This window comes from Curcuma longa, chromosome 13 (assembly GCF_044706935.1).
Source record: "Curcuma longa cultivar G26 ecotype Majalengka, Jawa Barat chromosome 13, ITB_CL_G26_1.1, whole genome shotgun sequence".
Classification (NCBI taxonomy): Eukaryota; Viridiplantae; Streptophyta; class Magnoliopsida; order Zingiberales; family Zingiberaceae; genus Curcuma; species Curcuma longa.
In genome coordinates this window covers 1735986-1753883 of record NC_133873.1, presented here as the reverse complement: position 1 = coordinate 1753883, position 17898 = coordinate 1735986, and the positions used below count along the sequence as shown (strand labels likewise).

The 17898-nt window shown below is 36.8% G+C and overlaps 2 protein-coding genes across 2 annotated transcripts; one reads left to right on the top strand and one right to left on the bottom strand.

Annotated features, from left to right (window-relative positions):
* Nucleotides 1-5817: 5817 nt before the first annotated feature.
* Nucleotides 5818-10002, top strand: LOC141844474 (uncharacterized). Its single transcript, XM_074732517.1, has 8 exons — nt 5818-6160; nt 6281-6386; nt 6680-6772; nt 6859-7054; nt 7165-7340; nt 7500-7744; nt 8244-8431; nt 9566-10002. Exons 1-8 carry the CDS (start codon nt 5818-5820, stop codon nt 9734-9736), a joined length of 1518 nt encoding a protein of 505 aa, XP_074588618.1. The 3' UTR covers nt 9737-10002.
* A 2422-nt stretch (nt 10003-12424) lies between these two features.
* LOC141843856 (zinc finger BED domain-containing protein RICESLEEPER 1-like) lies at nt 12425-13747 on the bottom strand. Its single transcript, XM_074731872.1, has 3 exons — nt 13070-13747; nt 12672-12990; nt 12425-12573 (listed from the first exon to the last, which is right to left on the bottom strand). The coding sequence occupies exons 1-3, from the start codon at nt 13730-13732 to the stop codon at nt 12425-12427; spliced, it is 1131 nt and encodes a 376-aa protein (XP_074587973.1). The 5' UTR covers nt 13733-13747.
* Between the last annotated feature and the right edge of the window lie 4151 nt (nt 13748-17898).

The following is a 17898-nucleotide window of genomic DNA, read 5'->3' as shown; positions in this document are numbered from 1 at the left end:
TGAACCAAGTAAAAAACCAACCGAGTCTTTACTTTTCGCATTAGTTTCTTTCTGCTTATAATCGCTTTCGCATTCGAGTTTATCTCTCGCTTCCGTTCGCACTCGTGATTTACGAAAAAATTGAAAAGCGTGCAACACGCTATTCACCCCCCCTCTAGCGTGTTTCCGATCCTACAATTGGTATCAGAGCGGGGGCTCTTGAAAACAGTGCAACCACTGATTCAAGAAATTTTTTTTCGATTTTCTTTCGCTCTTATTTTTTTTCGTTTCTCCCACACTACTAATCCAAGACCAAGTCTTGGAATATTTTTTCTTCTACTTTCTTGTGTGCTAGATTAATGGCCCATCAAGAAGGTTTCAGCACCGCGAGACCACCACTCTTCTCGGGTGATGACTTTCCATACTGGAAAACCAGAATGGAATGCCACCTGAAGACCCAGGTGGAAATGTGGATCATCATCCAGACGGGATTCACAATCCCAACTGGTAGTGATGAGCAACCACAGTCTTGTGAGTTCTGGGACGCCGCCACAAGGAAGAAAATCGAGGCGGATGCAAAAGCAACCCAGACACTCCAGTGCGGCCTAACCAAGGAGGAACTGAACCGAGTCGGACCCTTCAGCAGCGCCAAAGATCTCTGGACCAAACTGATCGAGCTCCACGAAGTTATTGTAGCTCATGGGTCGATCATTCTTGGTTTTAAATTTTTCTTCAAACTGTTGGATGATTAGTTGAGAGTCAGAAGGAATGATGACTCAGGAGACCACCTCCGTGAAATTGTCAACCAAAATTAGACAAAATTATTCTGAGATAAAATAATAAATATTAATTACATAAAAAAATATGAAAAAACTTACCGTATGTGCTACGATATAAGCAGGTGCAAAACTAAACACGTAAATAATATCACCTGTAATAACCTATAAGAAAAAATACAATGCATTAACAGTTAATTATAAATATTTAACAATAAGACATTATATAAACAATTAAATAAGCAACAAGTCATATAAATATGCAGAATAAAACTAAATTACTTATAAAAATTCCATTACCATTTTAAAAGATCTCCTCATTTTTTGTATATAATAACATCAAAGTCCTCATTTTCATTGTCGTTATCGTCGTCAGATTCATTATCATTAATTTCACTTGCATCCACATTTATTACTACTCCGTTAGAATCTTGTAATGTTGAAATAATATATTCTTCAGTCTGAAATGTGTTTCTAACTTCCTCTTGTTGATATACAATGTCTTCCCAACGTTCCTCAATCTTTTTCCGTGCTTTAGTTTTACAAACAATCCACCAATCATTTTTGTCACGTCTCAAACTAGGATACGAAGCATAGAATACCTGAATAGCTTATTGTGCCAACACAAATGGTTCATATCTTTTATAAAATCTCTCATAATTTATTTCAACCAAATTATATATAGTGTGGATGCACACCTTTATTCCTCTGACAGGGTCAAACCTAATCGGAGTGACAGTGACTCAGATAGCGACGAAAGTCACGGATCCGTATCCGGTTCAGAAGGTGTTGACCCCCGCTGCAAGTAATGAAAGGTTATTTTCAATAATTATTAATTTAACTAAGAAGTTAGTTAGATCCAACGCCTTAGTTGAATCGCTCCAAGAGGAGTTAATACTCCTCAAGAAGAAAATTCTCAACTGAAGACCCAAGTCAGTGAACTCAGTCGGTCGCTTGAACGATTCACCTCTAGTTCTAAGTATTTGGATATGATATTTGGGTCTCAGAAGGCTAGATATAATCGATCGGGTATTGGGTTCAAGGCTAAACATAAGTCATTCATATCATTGACTCATTGAACCCAAACACGAAAATGATTTAGAGTCCAAGCATGGGTTCCTAAGTCCAAGTTGGTTAATCCAGTTGGATTGAACTAGTTTTGGTAACCATATCCGATTGACACTGAGTCAATCTTAAGTTCAACACACCGACTGTAAAAATTAATACAATACCCTAAATCAAGAAGACAAGTTACGGAAATAAGATTCCGTCGAATTTCAGGAGCATACAGGACATCATGTAGAAACAAAACACTACCACCACGAAGGTTGAGTTTGCAAGTGCCGATGCCTTTAATTTCAACTCTTGCATTGTTTCCTATATAGATCCATTTGTTGCCAGTTGGTACCCAACGATACTCCACATACGTAACTCGTTCCCGAGTTACATGGTTGGTTGCTTTTAATTTATAATCCACAAAGGATAAGAATCAGCCAGCAACACAGAACTAGCAACTAAATGCTCAGAAAAAGAAGACACACTAGGAGAAACCTTTTCAGCTCAGAACATTCCTGAGCGAAGTGACCCTCTTTGCTTTTAGGTTTTTTCCAGTCTTCTTTCCCTTCTTCTTGATAGGGTCTGGTCTCACTCCTATAGTAGGACCATCTACAGGTTCAATCATGACCTAATTTATAGCCTCTAGAATTTTTTGTTCCTCTAGGACATCCTGTATCCTAAGGTGCCAGTTTTTGTAGTTATCCCTATTAAAATTATCTCCATTATTTAAATCAGCTATGACGTTCTTTGTTGCCATAACCTATCATAAATAAATAAATTATTCAGATATTTAGTTTATGTCATTTTATGTATGTAATCTCTAAATTGACTCAATATAAATTTGATTTGGTTTACAAAATCAAGTGAGAATTACATTCTTACTCATCATTTGTATGTTCAATCTAATTTGCATTGATCTATTTTATTACATACATCCCATCTTTAATGAACTTAATCATTAATTAATTATGATATTTATTATTAAATGAACTTATCATTTAAGAATTAATTAATTATACTCAAAATGAACTAATCAAAGAGTATACATTAATAAATAAATATCACACATCATATAGAGTAAATAGCATAAAATGAACATATCATTAAAATGTGCTTGTACATTGTTAACAAATAACAAGAACTCTACTTTAAATGTTATCTTTAACATTTTTACTCATAATTAATTAGACAACAACTCTAACAAACTAGATAAGCAACTATCACTCCCACTAGGACAAACACTAGCGCAGTGATAATCCAAACATAGCTTTATCCTTTTTAGGCTGAACAGAAACATCTTCAACTGGGATATTATTTGGATGATGGCAGTCAGGAATGACGAATCTCTTTATGATAAACGGATCCATTTTGCAAGTTCGTTATTACGGGTAGTTCCTACAAAGGATCGGACTAATGACGTATACAATGCTTAAATTATCGATGTAGATGCTACATAGTTGGTTCTCCTCCTTCAGAGACTACGAGTGTAATAGGAGCATCCGTTGACAAAAGGATCACCTTAAGATGATCATCTCATGGCTATTGAAAATGAATCAAATTAGATGGTTCTATATCTCGATCTTTCTGACTTGCTCCTACGGAACCAAGGTGAGTCTTCTCCTAGGATGTCGGTGGTAAAACACTCCTTTAATAAAAACATTAACTAGGTCGGCCCGGCCCATCCAAACCTCCTGGTCAGCCCGGCCCACATCCTCTATTGATCGCAGATTATTATGGATATATCAATTAGCCATTCTTGTTTTAAAATCATGTCTCCTGACAATTAGCTAATCTTGTTAAATCACATATTTATGTATATATTTCCCGTCATTTTTGTTCTTTTTCTTTCTTTTTGCAGGACACTTTTACTAGAGTTGGAAAAACACTCGCTCTAATCCTAAAGATTTTTTTCCTCACTTTTTTTTTTCTCCATTTTACAAGACTTCTCGGTGTTCATCTCCTCTAATCCCAATGGAAATTTCGCTTTTTTCCCTCCATTTCGACAGTTTTGAAGAGGTTGGCGGCCTCGTTCCTTGGGATATCTCATCTTCTTGCTTTATCTTTTCCATTTATTCCTTCTCTTTTCTTTTAAAGTTGCAATATATATGCAGAAAATACAGAGACCGACTGGAAAAAGAGAGGAGAATTATCGATCCCGAGAAAGAAGAATTAATATCCAAAGCGTTCGCTTTGATTCTCTTTTACTTTTTTTTTTTTTCTTTGTTTACTGATTGTTTCTTTATTTTCTTCCTTTGGTGATGCCTCTGACAATTTGAGATTCATAAGGTAGACAGAGGTAGAAGCTTGGAAGTAACGTGCGTGAGGAAGGGAACTGCTCTGAAGTTATAATTTTGTATTCTTTATTTTAAAAAAAAAAGAGGGATTTTTGAAAATTATCTAAAGCCTTCTATAGTAGGTATCTAGTCTGAACTAAATCAGTAGGATCAATGGCGGAGCTAAGATTTATAATCAGTCTTAGCCCTTCAGACTAATACTGTAATAATTTTGCTCATCAACCGGAATCAAAGCAATTTTCTATCAAAATCATACAAATCTTTGAACATACCCCGAGTTGAAGCCCAGGTACATTTGTACCTAGCTCCGCTCTTTAATAGGATGCATCTACATGGCCCAATCTCAAGTTATAACCCTCAGCTTGAGTGTCGAACAGTTGTCCGAGCCGAGTGGATTGCCAGCGTCGAACAATTGTCTGTGTCCGAGTGGGTTGCGAGCATCGAACAATTGCTTGTGTTCGAGTAGCCAAGCGCCTATCTGTCGAATATTGAGTGGGTTGCATTCCCAAACATTAGAATGCCTAAGCATTTTGAGCGCTGAATGCTAGATCACTCCAAGTGATTGAACACCCAGTGTCAAATTGTCGTGCGTCCAAGTGTCAAGTGGCTGAACGTCGAACAATTACCCGAGTGTTGAGTTACTGAATGCCTGCCTAATTGATTAGTCAAGCACCGAACAACTACTTGAGTGCCAAGTGACCAAATGCTTGCCTACTGAGTGGTTGAGTATTGAACGACTACTCGAGTGGTGAATGTCCGCGCAACCGACTATCGAGTATCGAATGGCTAAATGCTCAAGTGTTAAACTGCTGAGCACCTGAATGGTTGGTGGCCCGAGGGCCAAACACCACCTATTGAGTGTCAAGTGGTTGAGCATCCAATGTCAAACTCCTAAGCACCCAAATGGTTGAGTGGCCCGAGGGCTAAACGTCGCCTTTGAGTGTCAAGTGGTTGAGCATCCCAAGTTCAAATGGGTTGCACTTTCTATATTATGGTTATTTAGACGCAACAGTTATTATAGTGTCCATTGTAAAAGAGTGCACCTTTTAGTAAAGATAAAAAAGATACGTCCTTTGGGAAGAGATAAGAGTCCTGAGATTTGCCTTAGCTCCCTTCTAATCTTCTTCTAACAACTGTTCGAAGATTATCCTAATCCCAATTCGACAATCCACCTCTTCCTCATCGTTGACTAATCATTTTGTCAGTGTCACTAATCTATCCGAGCTCTCCGTATGTCACCGGTTAATCGCTCGATCTCAACCGGATCACCCTCTAAAGTTAAATTGTTAAAATGCTAAATGAGTTCCTAGGGCAATGGTATAACGGTAAGACATCTGAGTTGTGAAGTTGAGAGATCCGCGATTCGATCCTGAGCTACGATCAGCTACGACGTATTTACAGAATTTTCTTCCAAATGGAAAACGCAATCCAAGGATTTATCATTTTTGTTTAAAATGTCAAATGAATCATTTAGTGGTAATTAAAAGGTATGAAATGAAAATTTTGATATAACAAATTAAAATTTTTAGAGGGATATTTAAGCATTAACTAAGCATCGGAGGGGTTTTTAAAAATTAATAAAATGTGAGGAGCATGTTGAAAATTATAGTTGGATTCGACGGCGCTCGCTGAGTCCGGCTCGGTCGAACTGAGCCCGTCGAGTAACGAGCGAAGAACTAGATCGAAAGTAGCCCGATCTCCGTTTCGACGCCATGCCGATGGCGACGAAGAGCGCTGAGAGAGCGGCGGAGTGCTTCCTGATCCGCGTTGCGCTCCTGTCGAGGCTCATCCTTCTGACTCTGATCGCCTTCTGGCGCCTTCTCTTCGCCCCCTATGACACATCCGCCTCCCTCAACCCTAGCTGCCTCAGTACCACAGCCCGTGACCAACCGCCGGAAGCCGTACTTTGGCCCCGGGTTGGGGCAGCGATTGAGGCCAGCGTCGTCTGGGACGGTGTCTTCTTCCTCCGGATCGCGCAGTGCGGCTACGAGTACGAGCACGCGTATGCCTTCCTCCCGCTTCTTCCCGCCTGCATCGTCCTACTTTCTCGATCCGGTGAGCTAAAATTTGGATTTTTTTTTTCTGCTTCTAACTCTTGACCTAGACTTTGATGCAAAGGAAATAGCTTTATCATGCTGTCCAATGACTTGTTTATTCCCTTTTCTCGGTTTGTAGTGTTTGCTCCTTTGGTACCAATCATTGGGTACAGAGCTGTGTTGGCGATATCAGGTTATCTGTTGAACAATCTTGCCTTTTTGCTTGCTGCAGTTTTCTTCTATAGGTAAGTTGGACTTGTTCATGATCACTTCTAAAATTTTGATTCTTCTTTTCTATAGGTGAGAAGTTTTTCTTGAGAATCTAAATGGATTTGTCATCATTCATCCATTCTTGTTTCTGTAGTCTTCGACGCAATAATCTACTTCAAGTATCTCAGAGATCTTTAATTTAAAACTAGTTTTGTTCCGTAGGCATTTGATTTACTTGTTTTAACTATTAATTTTTTTTATCTGTGCAATGTTAGTCGAATGAGACAAATTGTGTTATGCTAACTATGCCTTTGCTACACGATTACAGGGTATCATTTATAGTCTTAAAAGACACAGCGTCTGCATTACGAGCATCAGTTTTGTTCTGCTTTAACCCAGCATCAATTTTTTATTCATCAATGTAATGCTCTTGTTCATGTGATCTTTCAGATTATTTTTCTTATTCTAGATTTTCCATTTGATTAATGATAGATATTTCCTTGACAGCTATTCAGAGAGTCTATATGCCTTATTTTCACTTGGGGGAATATACTATGTATTTTCTGGTGCAAATACTGTGGCGATCCTCCTGCTTGCACTCTCTGGTTCAGCTCGGTCAAATGGAGCACTTAATGCTGGTTATTTCTGTTTTCAGGCACTGAGACATGCTTATGATGCTACCATTCATAAAAAGAAGTTGCTGGTAAGATTGCTTTGCTGATGCTATTAAGTGACTGAGCCTCTCTTTGTGGATTTCATTAGTTTGTTGTAGCAGTGAATTTGATTTTTGCTATACTTATTTTCCTTAAGTAGGCAGCACAGGCAATTCTGATTGGAGCCATACAATCTATTTTAGTATTTGCGCCATTTCTGGCATTCCAAGCATATGGATACTTCACTATCTGCTTAGGTGGTAATTCAACTGATTCGAGGCCTTGGTGCAATGAGAAAGTCCCTCTTCTATATGGTTTCCTTCAAAGTCATTACTGGTATTTCTCCCTAAACTATTTCATGTATGTGTATCAACATTGGCCTCAAGAGTTTGTCCGAGGATTAATTTTTTTCTGCTTTAAATTATTTGCATCATTACTTACATTTTTTTTACTCTTGTTTTGGTGACTGAATCTTCTGCTTTTCGTTGATACTAGGGGAGTAGGTTTCCTCAGATATTTTCAAGTAAAACAGTTGCCTAATTTTCTTCTCGCTTCTCCGACTCTGTCTCTGGCCATTGGCTCGGTTATTCTTTACTCAAATTTACTATATGAAGCTTTTCAGCCATTACATATACACAAGAAAAATGATTTTACTCTTGTGCCAAAGTCAGTTGAAGCAAATAAAAGTTCAGATGCTCCCCATGCTTCAGCAAATTATATGTCTTATAATAATGGTCAAGGTATTAATTCTCAATTTTTTGAGCACTTGTAATCCCAGTTATGTGAGATATGCTGGTCGTTTAACTTAACTCTGTTAAATAACTATTGTACATGAAATAAAAGGGCTTTCATGTAGTTTTTAAATACTAGAACATTTGTTTATCATGATTATACACTCTCTTTATGTTCGAACATCCATTGTCCGTTTACCCCTCCATGTAAACAGAAGTTTGAGTCTACAGAAGTGATAATTACCTTAACTTCTGGTACATAGGATAATTGATTATTTGATCAACCTTTTTCTTTTGTTACTTTTTTTCATCCATATATTTTGTGGTAGTTAATGAATGTTGGAGAACAAATTTTGCTAGTATAGTATGTAGATTTCACACTTCAGTCAAGGTGTAAGAGCAGCTGTAACTAGGCTTGTTTAATACTATAAGTTGCTTTTTGTATAAATTTTTTGTAATTAGTTTTTGCCCTCGGTGACAAGTCTTGCAATACTTGCAACTTGTACAGCTCAGAAGATGATTATGCGGAGAAAGCAGCAGCAAAGAAAACAGAAAATTTCAGAGTGTTCAGAAGATCATAATTCTCTTGATCAAATACTTCATTCAAAACAAGAAATTGACTTCGTCTTAATTCTTCCTTTTATCTTGCATCTGGCCTTTCTGACATTCACAGCTTTCTTCGTGATGCATGTACAGGTCAGTTTATGTTTCATCAATACCTTCCGTTTAGCACTGTTAAGTTTGATGAAATGACTGCTCACATGAAAAAAGCTCAAGATGACACCCCAAGTAAAGCATGAATACATGCTGTTTACTCATAGGAATAATTCCTTCTAGATTGACAAGGCAATAAAAACAGAACAACTATATTAAATTCATGCTAGCACTATTTAGATTTCGCAAATCTAACAATATTAGACAACACTAGTTATTTGAATCTTAAAATTTCTTTATATATTATATCCCACAACTTACTAAAAGAAAGCCTTCCAACCCAAGCAACTGTTAATCTTAGTTTTCAACGTTATGTACATTGATATCCTTTTCATAAGATTTTGTACTCAATATTTTGTTTATTTAATGTATATTTGTTATCTAGGAATTTAAAACAATTGATTGAGAACTGGAGTATGCATGGTTTCTGGACTATATTGTGGTCATTCGTCTCGATGACCTGACCCCCAGTGTAGATAATGAAAATCTAAATTCTCACATCATAAGTTGCGGATTTGGGGCCTTTGTAACAGTGTACCACAACTTGTGGTTAAGCATTTTGAGTTAATCGTCCAAGCTATTAAGTTTGAATATGATGCAAATTCAAGGAGAAATTGATAGGCTATTGCAAGAATAAATTCAAAGTGATTAAACTTGAAGGTGCTTCACAAGACTAGAAATAAAAGTTTAGATTCCAATTTTAAGTTTATGAATCAATAGTGTGGGAGACCAATAACCCTCTCACTGTGGTAATTGGATTAGGACAGATGGGCTCAATCACATGTGGGCTTATTCAATTGGTTATATCATTCAATTTACTGAGATTGCCAGGATAGGAATTTTAGATCAAGTTTATTAATCACTTGCCAAAATACTAAGCTATCAGAAATGAGTCAGTCGGATACTTAGCAAAATTTCAGTTCTGTCTCTCGTCATCGAATTTCTAGACTACAACCTTCTCTTCATATATATATAAAGTCATCTTTTGGTTAATCCCATGTCATCATTGGCATGGATGTGATCTAATCATGACCTTTGCTAAAGGCCATGCGTATATTTCTTCTTTGCTAAATAGGGTTTGCTCCTCAAATGCCTAGAACATGTTTTCTCTTCCAGGTATCAACGCGCTTCTTGTCAGCCAGCCCTCCTATATACTGGTTTGCATCTCACCTGTTAGTCTCAAACAGGATCAACTCCAGAAGAGTGGGATGCTTGGTCTGTGCTTACTTTGTCAGTTATGTCCTCCTCGGCAGTTTGCTCTTTTCGAATTTTTATCCTTTCACTTGAGGAAGCAGCAGTACTCCAATGGCTTTCTTTGGATTTTATGTGCTCGACTGGTAATTTCCAACAGCTTTCGACACTGGAAATTATAGGGTCATATGAGGTATGGAGTAAATCTCAAAAGGTGTTTTTATCATGACATTTCCATGTAGATTAGCCACTGGCAATCCATATTCAGTTTCGTGAGATTTTTTTTTTGTTTTATTATATTTGAAGTGACTAACAGGCTTTGTTGAATTTATGATTATGTTTAATTATTTCCCATTTATATGAAACATGTTCTAATTCCTGATCTAATGATCGGAAGAGCAATTTGTTGTTCTTAACGACCCACCCTGGTTTCATCCGAATTGTTTAGGAACTTGCATAAAGCTTTTAGGAACCAGTTTAAAATTTTTGCTAGTGTGCTGTAATAACTGAGTTTAATGCAACAGTAAAATTTCGTGTCAGATTATTTTTTTTTTCTGTAATAGTTGAGCTTGAACACTAATTGTTATAGATGTCACTTTCCCAAGTCATTATCTTTTTGTTTGCCGTACACTGAGACCTTGTTTTTTTTTTTTGTTTTTTGCGAAATTGCAATGTTGTCAGAATCGTTTCCAAACATTACAAATCCTTTGTAGTATGATAATCTAATAATATTGAAACTCTAAAAAGGTTATTTCATAATTTGGAAACCTTGATGATCATTTCCCCTTTTGAATGATTCGAACCTTAAATTCCGAGGCATAGCTGAGTTGGTTACGTTTGTAGAAGAGGGCAAGGGTTCGAATCCTGACGAAGTCAGGCAATACCTTCCTGCGTCGTGACCAACTACAGTTTCTCGATTTACCTTCTCACAAATGGTCGGCGGGCCGATCGTGTGGGGCCGCTAAGGTGGCGGATTTTATCTTTTGCAGAAGAATTTTCACATGAATCAATTCGATCAAAGTCTTTGTTTTGATGACTGATTTACGGGGATAGCAAATGGGAATGTGGGCGATGCTAAGAAATAATAAATTAGAATGCCAGACTATGATTGAGTAAACAAATTAAACATATGCTAATTATTAGTAGAGCGGTCAGACAGATCAATCTATGATAGAACAAATTAACCCATTAAAAATCATCATATGGTAAAATTAACCCATTAAAAATCATCATATGGTAGAGCAGAACAGATTGACTTACTAATTTGACTGATTAAAAAAATCTTCAATCCAATCTAATCTAAATGGATTACGAATTGCGGATTAGACGGACCAACTCATAAACCTATAAAAAAATAAAAAAATATTAAAAATTTTAAATTTGATTTACAATTTAAATTAATCAAGTTGAAATTTTTAAATTTGAATAATAATTTAGATGGATTAAATTTACTAATTTATTAAAATTTTTATTTTAATTTTAAAATTTAAAATAAATAAATAAACTTTCTCAACTCGCGAGCCAACTAAGTCTGCCGCAGGCTAATCCATGCGAATCGTAGACCTAAATGGATAAATTTATCTGAACTCATTTCAAAATGGATTGATAAAATTTTAATTCTATCTAATTAAATTATTTGACAGGCCATCAAAAACAAAGAATGAGTTCTAAAAAATAGGGAAAACTCTTATTTTCTTGTTGTTACTTGTTAGCCAGATCTATTTTGACTTCGAGTAGTACGAATTGTCACATGACCACATAAAACTATGATGTGTTACCTTATTAAATATAATGCTGCCAAAATACTTTAACAAGACATTTAAAAATAAAACATTATAGAATAAAATGTGCAAATCAGCATTTGTAGCTGCATTGTAATGAGCTTTTTGGTGAAACAACCTTGTCTTAATCAATATAAGATCACAGGAGAGGCACTCTGTCCAAAAGAATCCAAGTATTCTCTCACAGTCAGTTTTGCATATGTGACTAAATCTCTGCCCGAATTCTCTATTCTTGAATGTAATCTCATGATTAAACCTTTGAATCCCTATTGGCATCAAGGGAATATCTGATGAATAAAACAGGCCCTTCACCAACAAAATCAGAACTGGGAGGATCTAACTGAGATTATAGCCGTCAATTCAGGTTGGGTCCGTCGGATTGGTCCGCCCCGCCAACAAATTTAAGCAGATTGGATTGGAAATTTATCAACCCATCATCAAACGGGCCTAGACGAGTCAACCCAAGCGGGCCGCGGGTTCAGGCGGGCCAACCCGTGGCGGGCTTGGGTTTGGCCCGCGAGCCTAAAAAAATTAATAAAAAATTTCAAATAATGAATAAGTTGCATAGACTACACCTTATCAATTATAATAGCCTAAAACTAAATCCAACGGTTGTTAAGGACAACCTAGATCTACTTCGGCCTTCACGAATCGCGAATAGAGCTGTCAAACGGGCTGATCCATGGCGGGGTGGACCAACCCATCAAAAACCCAACATCCGGCGGGGCGGAGCGGGCCGACCCACCATTTCGGTGGGTTGCAAAATCTTCAACCCAACCCAATTCAAGGCGGGTCGCGGGTTAAGCGGGCCAGCCCACGGGCCTAAAAAATAAAATAATAAAAAACTTATTTACTCAAAATTTATATTTTTTACAATTTAATTTTGTGACCTACAATTATAGACCTGTAGAAAATACAAATATAATAACTAACAGAAACACAACAGACAACACCAAAAACATCTCTTTTCTCTTATAAAACTAACCAAATAATATAATATGTTTTAAAGTTCATCAATCAACACATCATTCATATCAAATTCTTCTAATTCTCCTCCATCTCCTTTCTCTTCATCAATATCCTCTTCTAGAGTATTTGATCCCTGCTTGGACAATGTTGTTTTGATACTTACATTGTCTTCATTACCTTTATCTACATATAAAAAACACAAAGATGGAGATAGTTAAAAATAAAATCATAATAAACTAACATATCAAGTAAGTTAAGAACACTAAAGTAAATAAAATTACCAATATTATAACCATGTAACCAATTACGGGTGCAAATAAGAGCTTGCACTTTTTCATGAAGGGTGCAACTTCTATACTTGGTAAGCACACGAGCACCAATAGAAAAAGTTGATTCTGATGCAACAGTAGTTATAGGAATAGCTAAAACATCACAAGCCATTAGTGCAAGGGTTGGATACCGATGCTTTTGATTCTTCCAATGCTCTAAAACATCCAAATCTTGATAATATGCGAATTCAAGTTTTGGCTCCTCCAAATATAGATCCAATTGAGATTTTCCAGCACTTGTAATTGTTTGGCTCTCATATGCCATCATTTCCTATATTAATTGTAATAGTAATAATAAGAAAATATAAACCAATTAGAGAATACAAGGAAAAAAATATTAAAGTACTTACATCAAAGATTCTTTTGTTCTTTCCTTTAACTCCTCCACTTTGCGGATGTGTATGTGTGGTAGAAGACGAATGTGATTGTGAAGAACTTGTATTGTTAATATTAGAATATTGGTCAAAAAGCTTATATAGTTTTGTCTTCACAAGTTCCATCTTCTTTTGGCATTTAGAAAAATCACTTTCAACCTTTGAATAAAAAAACTCCAACATCGAAAGCTTTATTCGTGGGTCAAGAATAGCCCCAAATGCAAGCACCATGCTATATTGAATCCAATACTTATCAAACTTCTCCATCATTCTTTTACACATACAACTTATCACTTCATCTTCATTCAATAAGTTTTCCCTTAATAGAACTTCAATCTTCCAAACTTGCATAAAATACAAATTTGATGTAGGATAAGAAGAACCAGAGATCAAATTAGTAGTGTCATAAAATGGCTCCAAAAACTCACAAATTTTCTCTCCTCTTTTCCACTCTTCACTTGAAGGACAATATTTATAATTTTTGTCATTGAATTGAAGAGAAGCAAAAGCTTTTTTATATTTGATAGCACTATCCAGCATTAAATATGTTGAGTTCCAACGAGTAGACACATCCAATCGTAAACCAATACTGGTATCAATGTTACCAACTGCTTGTACACATTCTCCAAACTTCTTCATCCTAGTCTCTGAACCTTTAACATACTTGACCGACTCTCTAATTTTATTCAAAGCTACAGCAGCAACTTTCAAACCTTCTTGGACAATGAGATTCAATATATGAGCAGAACAACGAACATGAAAAAACTCACCATCACACAATAAACTATCATGCAAAGAGAGTTGCTCTTTCAAATGAGCTTGCATGTTGTCATTACTAGATGCATTATCCAATGTCAAAGAGAAAACTTTTTTCTCAATCCCCCATTCTTTCAAAAATTCAAATAATTTTGCAGCTAATTCAACTCCTGAGTGTGGGAGGGGGCATATGAGAAAAGTTAAGTATTTTACTGTTCAATTTCCAATCATTATCAACAAAATGGGCAGTCAAGCAAATGTAACCCTCACTAGTGCATGCTGTCCACAAATCTGAAGTTAAACAAACTCTATTCTGTATAGTAGCCAAAACATACTTGAGTTTCTCTTTCTCCTTCAAATAGATTCGATTAATATCAGAAACAAGAGTATTTCTGGAAATACAAGCAACATCAGGATTTATGTACTTCATCCAAACTCTAATACCTTCGTACTCAACAAATGAAAATGGTAAATCATGTCTTATGATTGCACAAGCCAATAAATCACGTGCAATCTTTTGGTTTATTTTCTTTGATCTCATCTTCCCATCTTGATCAAGAATCATTTGTCCTACATCATGAAACTTTAATTTGTCGCAAACTTTAAGATGACGCCACAATGTAGAAGTTCCATAATGTTTACCCCCACATTTATATTTTTTTTTGCACCCATTACATTCAGCTTGATGTATATTATCAGTCCCTGTGATTTTCTTAAAATACACCCAAATATCAGAAGTTTCTCTAGACTTTTTAGGTGACCCCTTATCCTGCTTAGCACTTTCCAATTCATCAACTTCTAAACTAATAGTTTGCTTTTGAGAACTAGAACTCATTTCAAAATCAATCTGTAATAAAAAAAGAAAATATAAAATCAATCAAACACAAATAAAGACAGCACACAATTCTATGTAAAATCTAGATCAATCTAACTTTTCTATTCAGCTTTCATATGTAAGAACATATTTCTGAAAATAACATCAAGACACTTTCAAATAAAGCATTAAGGAGAACTAAGGAGAACACTAGAACAGGATGACTTTAAAGATGGCACACAACTCTACACACAAATTTAATCTAATATTTAGCATAAACATTGTTGAACGTGTTCAGGCATAATATTTCACTTTTGAAAAAATTTATGCCAAATTTTTCAAGCTTGTCAACCATATGCACTTAATGCTTCAAATATTTAGATGTTAGCCAGTACTGATAACAAATCCATTCTACTCTAATATTGGCATAATATTTAATCAAGACACTAGTAAAGGAAGTAACATACTCACCGATCAAGGAAGTGTCGGTGTTTACTGATATCAGAGATGAAAAATAGAATAAAAGTATGAAACTAGGGGATTGTAATAAATCTTACCAGATAAAATTCTAGGGGATTGCTGGAGTGGCCGAGTGGAGGGTGAATGAGATTCGGCGCGGAGGGCACCAAGAACAACCAGCGACGGAGCAACTGAGCAAGGCAGAACAACCACTCGACCACTCGACCAGCGACGACGAACGGCGGAGCGAGGATGATGAGAGGGAAGGGAATGACTAAGCGAGGCGGATGAGAGGGAAGGCAAGAGAACGACAGCGAGGCGGATGGGAGGAAAAACAATCAGCGACAACGAAGTAAGGAACGGCTCACGGCTGACGGAGCGAGGCCGACGGAGTGAGGCTGATGGCGAAGGGAGCGAGGCGAACAAAAGGGAAAGTAAATGTTCGGACAATGGGATAGGGTTTCCTTTATGAAGCTGCGTTGGATTTAGGTTAGGGCCTCGGGGATTATAATTGATAATGAGAAATGCCATTGCCGTTAGATCTGGGTTTTTCTGTAACAACCGTATTTTTACATTAAATTTTTATTAATTTTTTTCAGGCCCGCGGGCCAACCCGAGCCCGCCACGGGTTGGCCCGCCTAAACCCGCGGCCCGCTTGGGTTGACCCGCTTAGGCCCGCCAGATGATGGGTTGATAAATTTATAACCCGACCCGCTTAAATTAGTTGGCGGGGCGGGCCAACCCAACGGGCCCAACCCAAATTGACGGCTCTAACTACGGTTGCAATGAATTAAAAATGCATAAGCAATTAATGAAACCTAGCATAATTCATCCTACTTGCATCAAATAGAAAATAGAGAAACTAAACTATGAATACAACTTACTCATGGAATTTGGAAGCAAGTAATTGACCTAACCTAATCTAATAAATTGAATAGAGTAAGCAATAACAGTAACGTCAAGATCAAACTTAGATGCAAATTAATCAAAGTCTAACTCAATTAAATTCAAATCAAATGTAATCGAGAATTGAAATAGAGCATGCGTCCAACAATTTGATGAAATGGGAAGGATTACACATCAACAATGAAGAATTCAATGGATCACAACAAGCTTACAACTCAAAGCTAGGACATCCCCTAAGCTTGTATCAGTTGTCACGGTGGAGGTAGTGTGGATGAATCAAAGATGGTCTGGAGAAGGGAATTCCCTTAACTTCTGATTATGGCTTGTAGTGTAGATCGTCGGCGTCGATGGAGGATGAGAGGATGGAGTCGGCTGCGGATGGAATGGAAAATGGATGACTAATTGATAAGGGAATCCCCTTTAATCTCCGATGGTCGTTGCTATGTCGGATGAGTGGTGGGATCTGATGAGTAAGGGAAATCCCCTTTAGCCTCTCAAATGGATGGCACTGATGGAAGATGGTCATGGATGTGGATGGAGGAGATAGCCTGCAATGGTGGAAGAAGAAGATTGGAGCTCGGTGGATGGCGATGGCGAAGGAATCTCAGCTGATGGTTACGGCGTATGGAAGGGTCAATGACTCTCAGAGCTGGAATGGAATGGCTAGGGAAGGTAAATCCCCCTTAACCCCTAATGGTCGATGGAGCTTTGGTGGCCTGCGGAGTGGATCAGGAGGAACAAGATCACCTCCTTTGCTTCGCGCCTCTGTCCTAGAAATCACGATTAGGATGATGTAGGAGCTAAGAGAAAGGGTATCCCCTTTACCTAGTTGAGTGGAGATGATCGGAGGGAGGAAAATCTCTTAACTTTGTTATGGCTTATGGTGGAGGATGACCAGCAGTGTGGAGAAGGTGAAGAAGATGTGCATGCGCCAATCCCTGTTTCATTTAGAATCACAATTTTTATTTATTATAACATTCTCATTTGAACTAAATCTCAATGGATGGCTATGAACTCTTCATATCTTGATCTAAGACTTCAAATCTTGATTAATAGTTGTAATCTACTCTTCCTTGACTTGGATGGATCAGATCTTTAACGGATGACTCATATTGTTCTTGATCTTGGATGAACGGTCCAAATTACTTCAGATTGATTTTCTTGGTTTAAACCTAGTTTTGAGCTCAATTTAATTTGATTTGACTCAAGTCCATGACCCCTTGATTGCCTATAAAGATCATATTCAAATTATTAGCCATAATTTCACAATTAAAGGGTAAATTGTATTAAAGTCCAAAAATGAGTCCGACTCGTGAAACACGATATAAACGCTAATTTAACATATGAGAAGATCAAAAAGCATGAATATAGAAGCGTAAATGTCGTGATAAAATGATGATTGTCAATATCCTCCACACTTATTCTTGCACGCCCAAGTAAGCAAATAAAACTAAAAAATAAAATAAAACTCATCTGCAAATTAATTCCCTAGTAATACCCTCAAGATAATAAAAGGAATTTAACTAAGATCAACTAAAGATCAAATATTCATAAATTCAATCCTTACATTAATCAATCAATATGATGATTTCAATCCATTTAAAAAATTAAGAAAGATACAATCTCACAAGGTAGGTATTCACACTCTCACACTCAAATATGGAAGTGGAGGTTCATGCAATGACACTTCACTACCATAAACTTGCTCATTTTCTAATATCCATCACTATAAAAATTATAGCACGAATGAATCAAAAGGATTTATTAGGAGTTTGTAAAAGAACAAGCAAAATGGTAGAAAGGAAGAAACAATTGAAAATAGGAGAGTATGAGAATGAAAAACTTAATGAGTTGACCAATTGATGTGCAT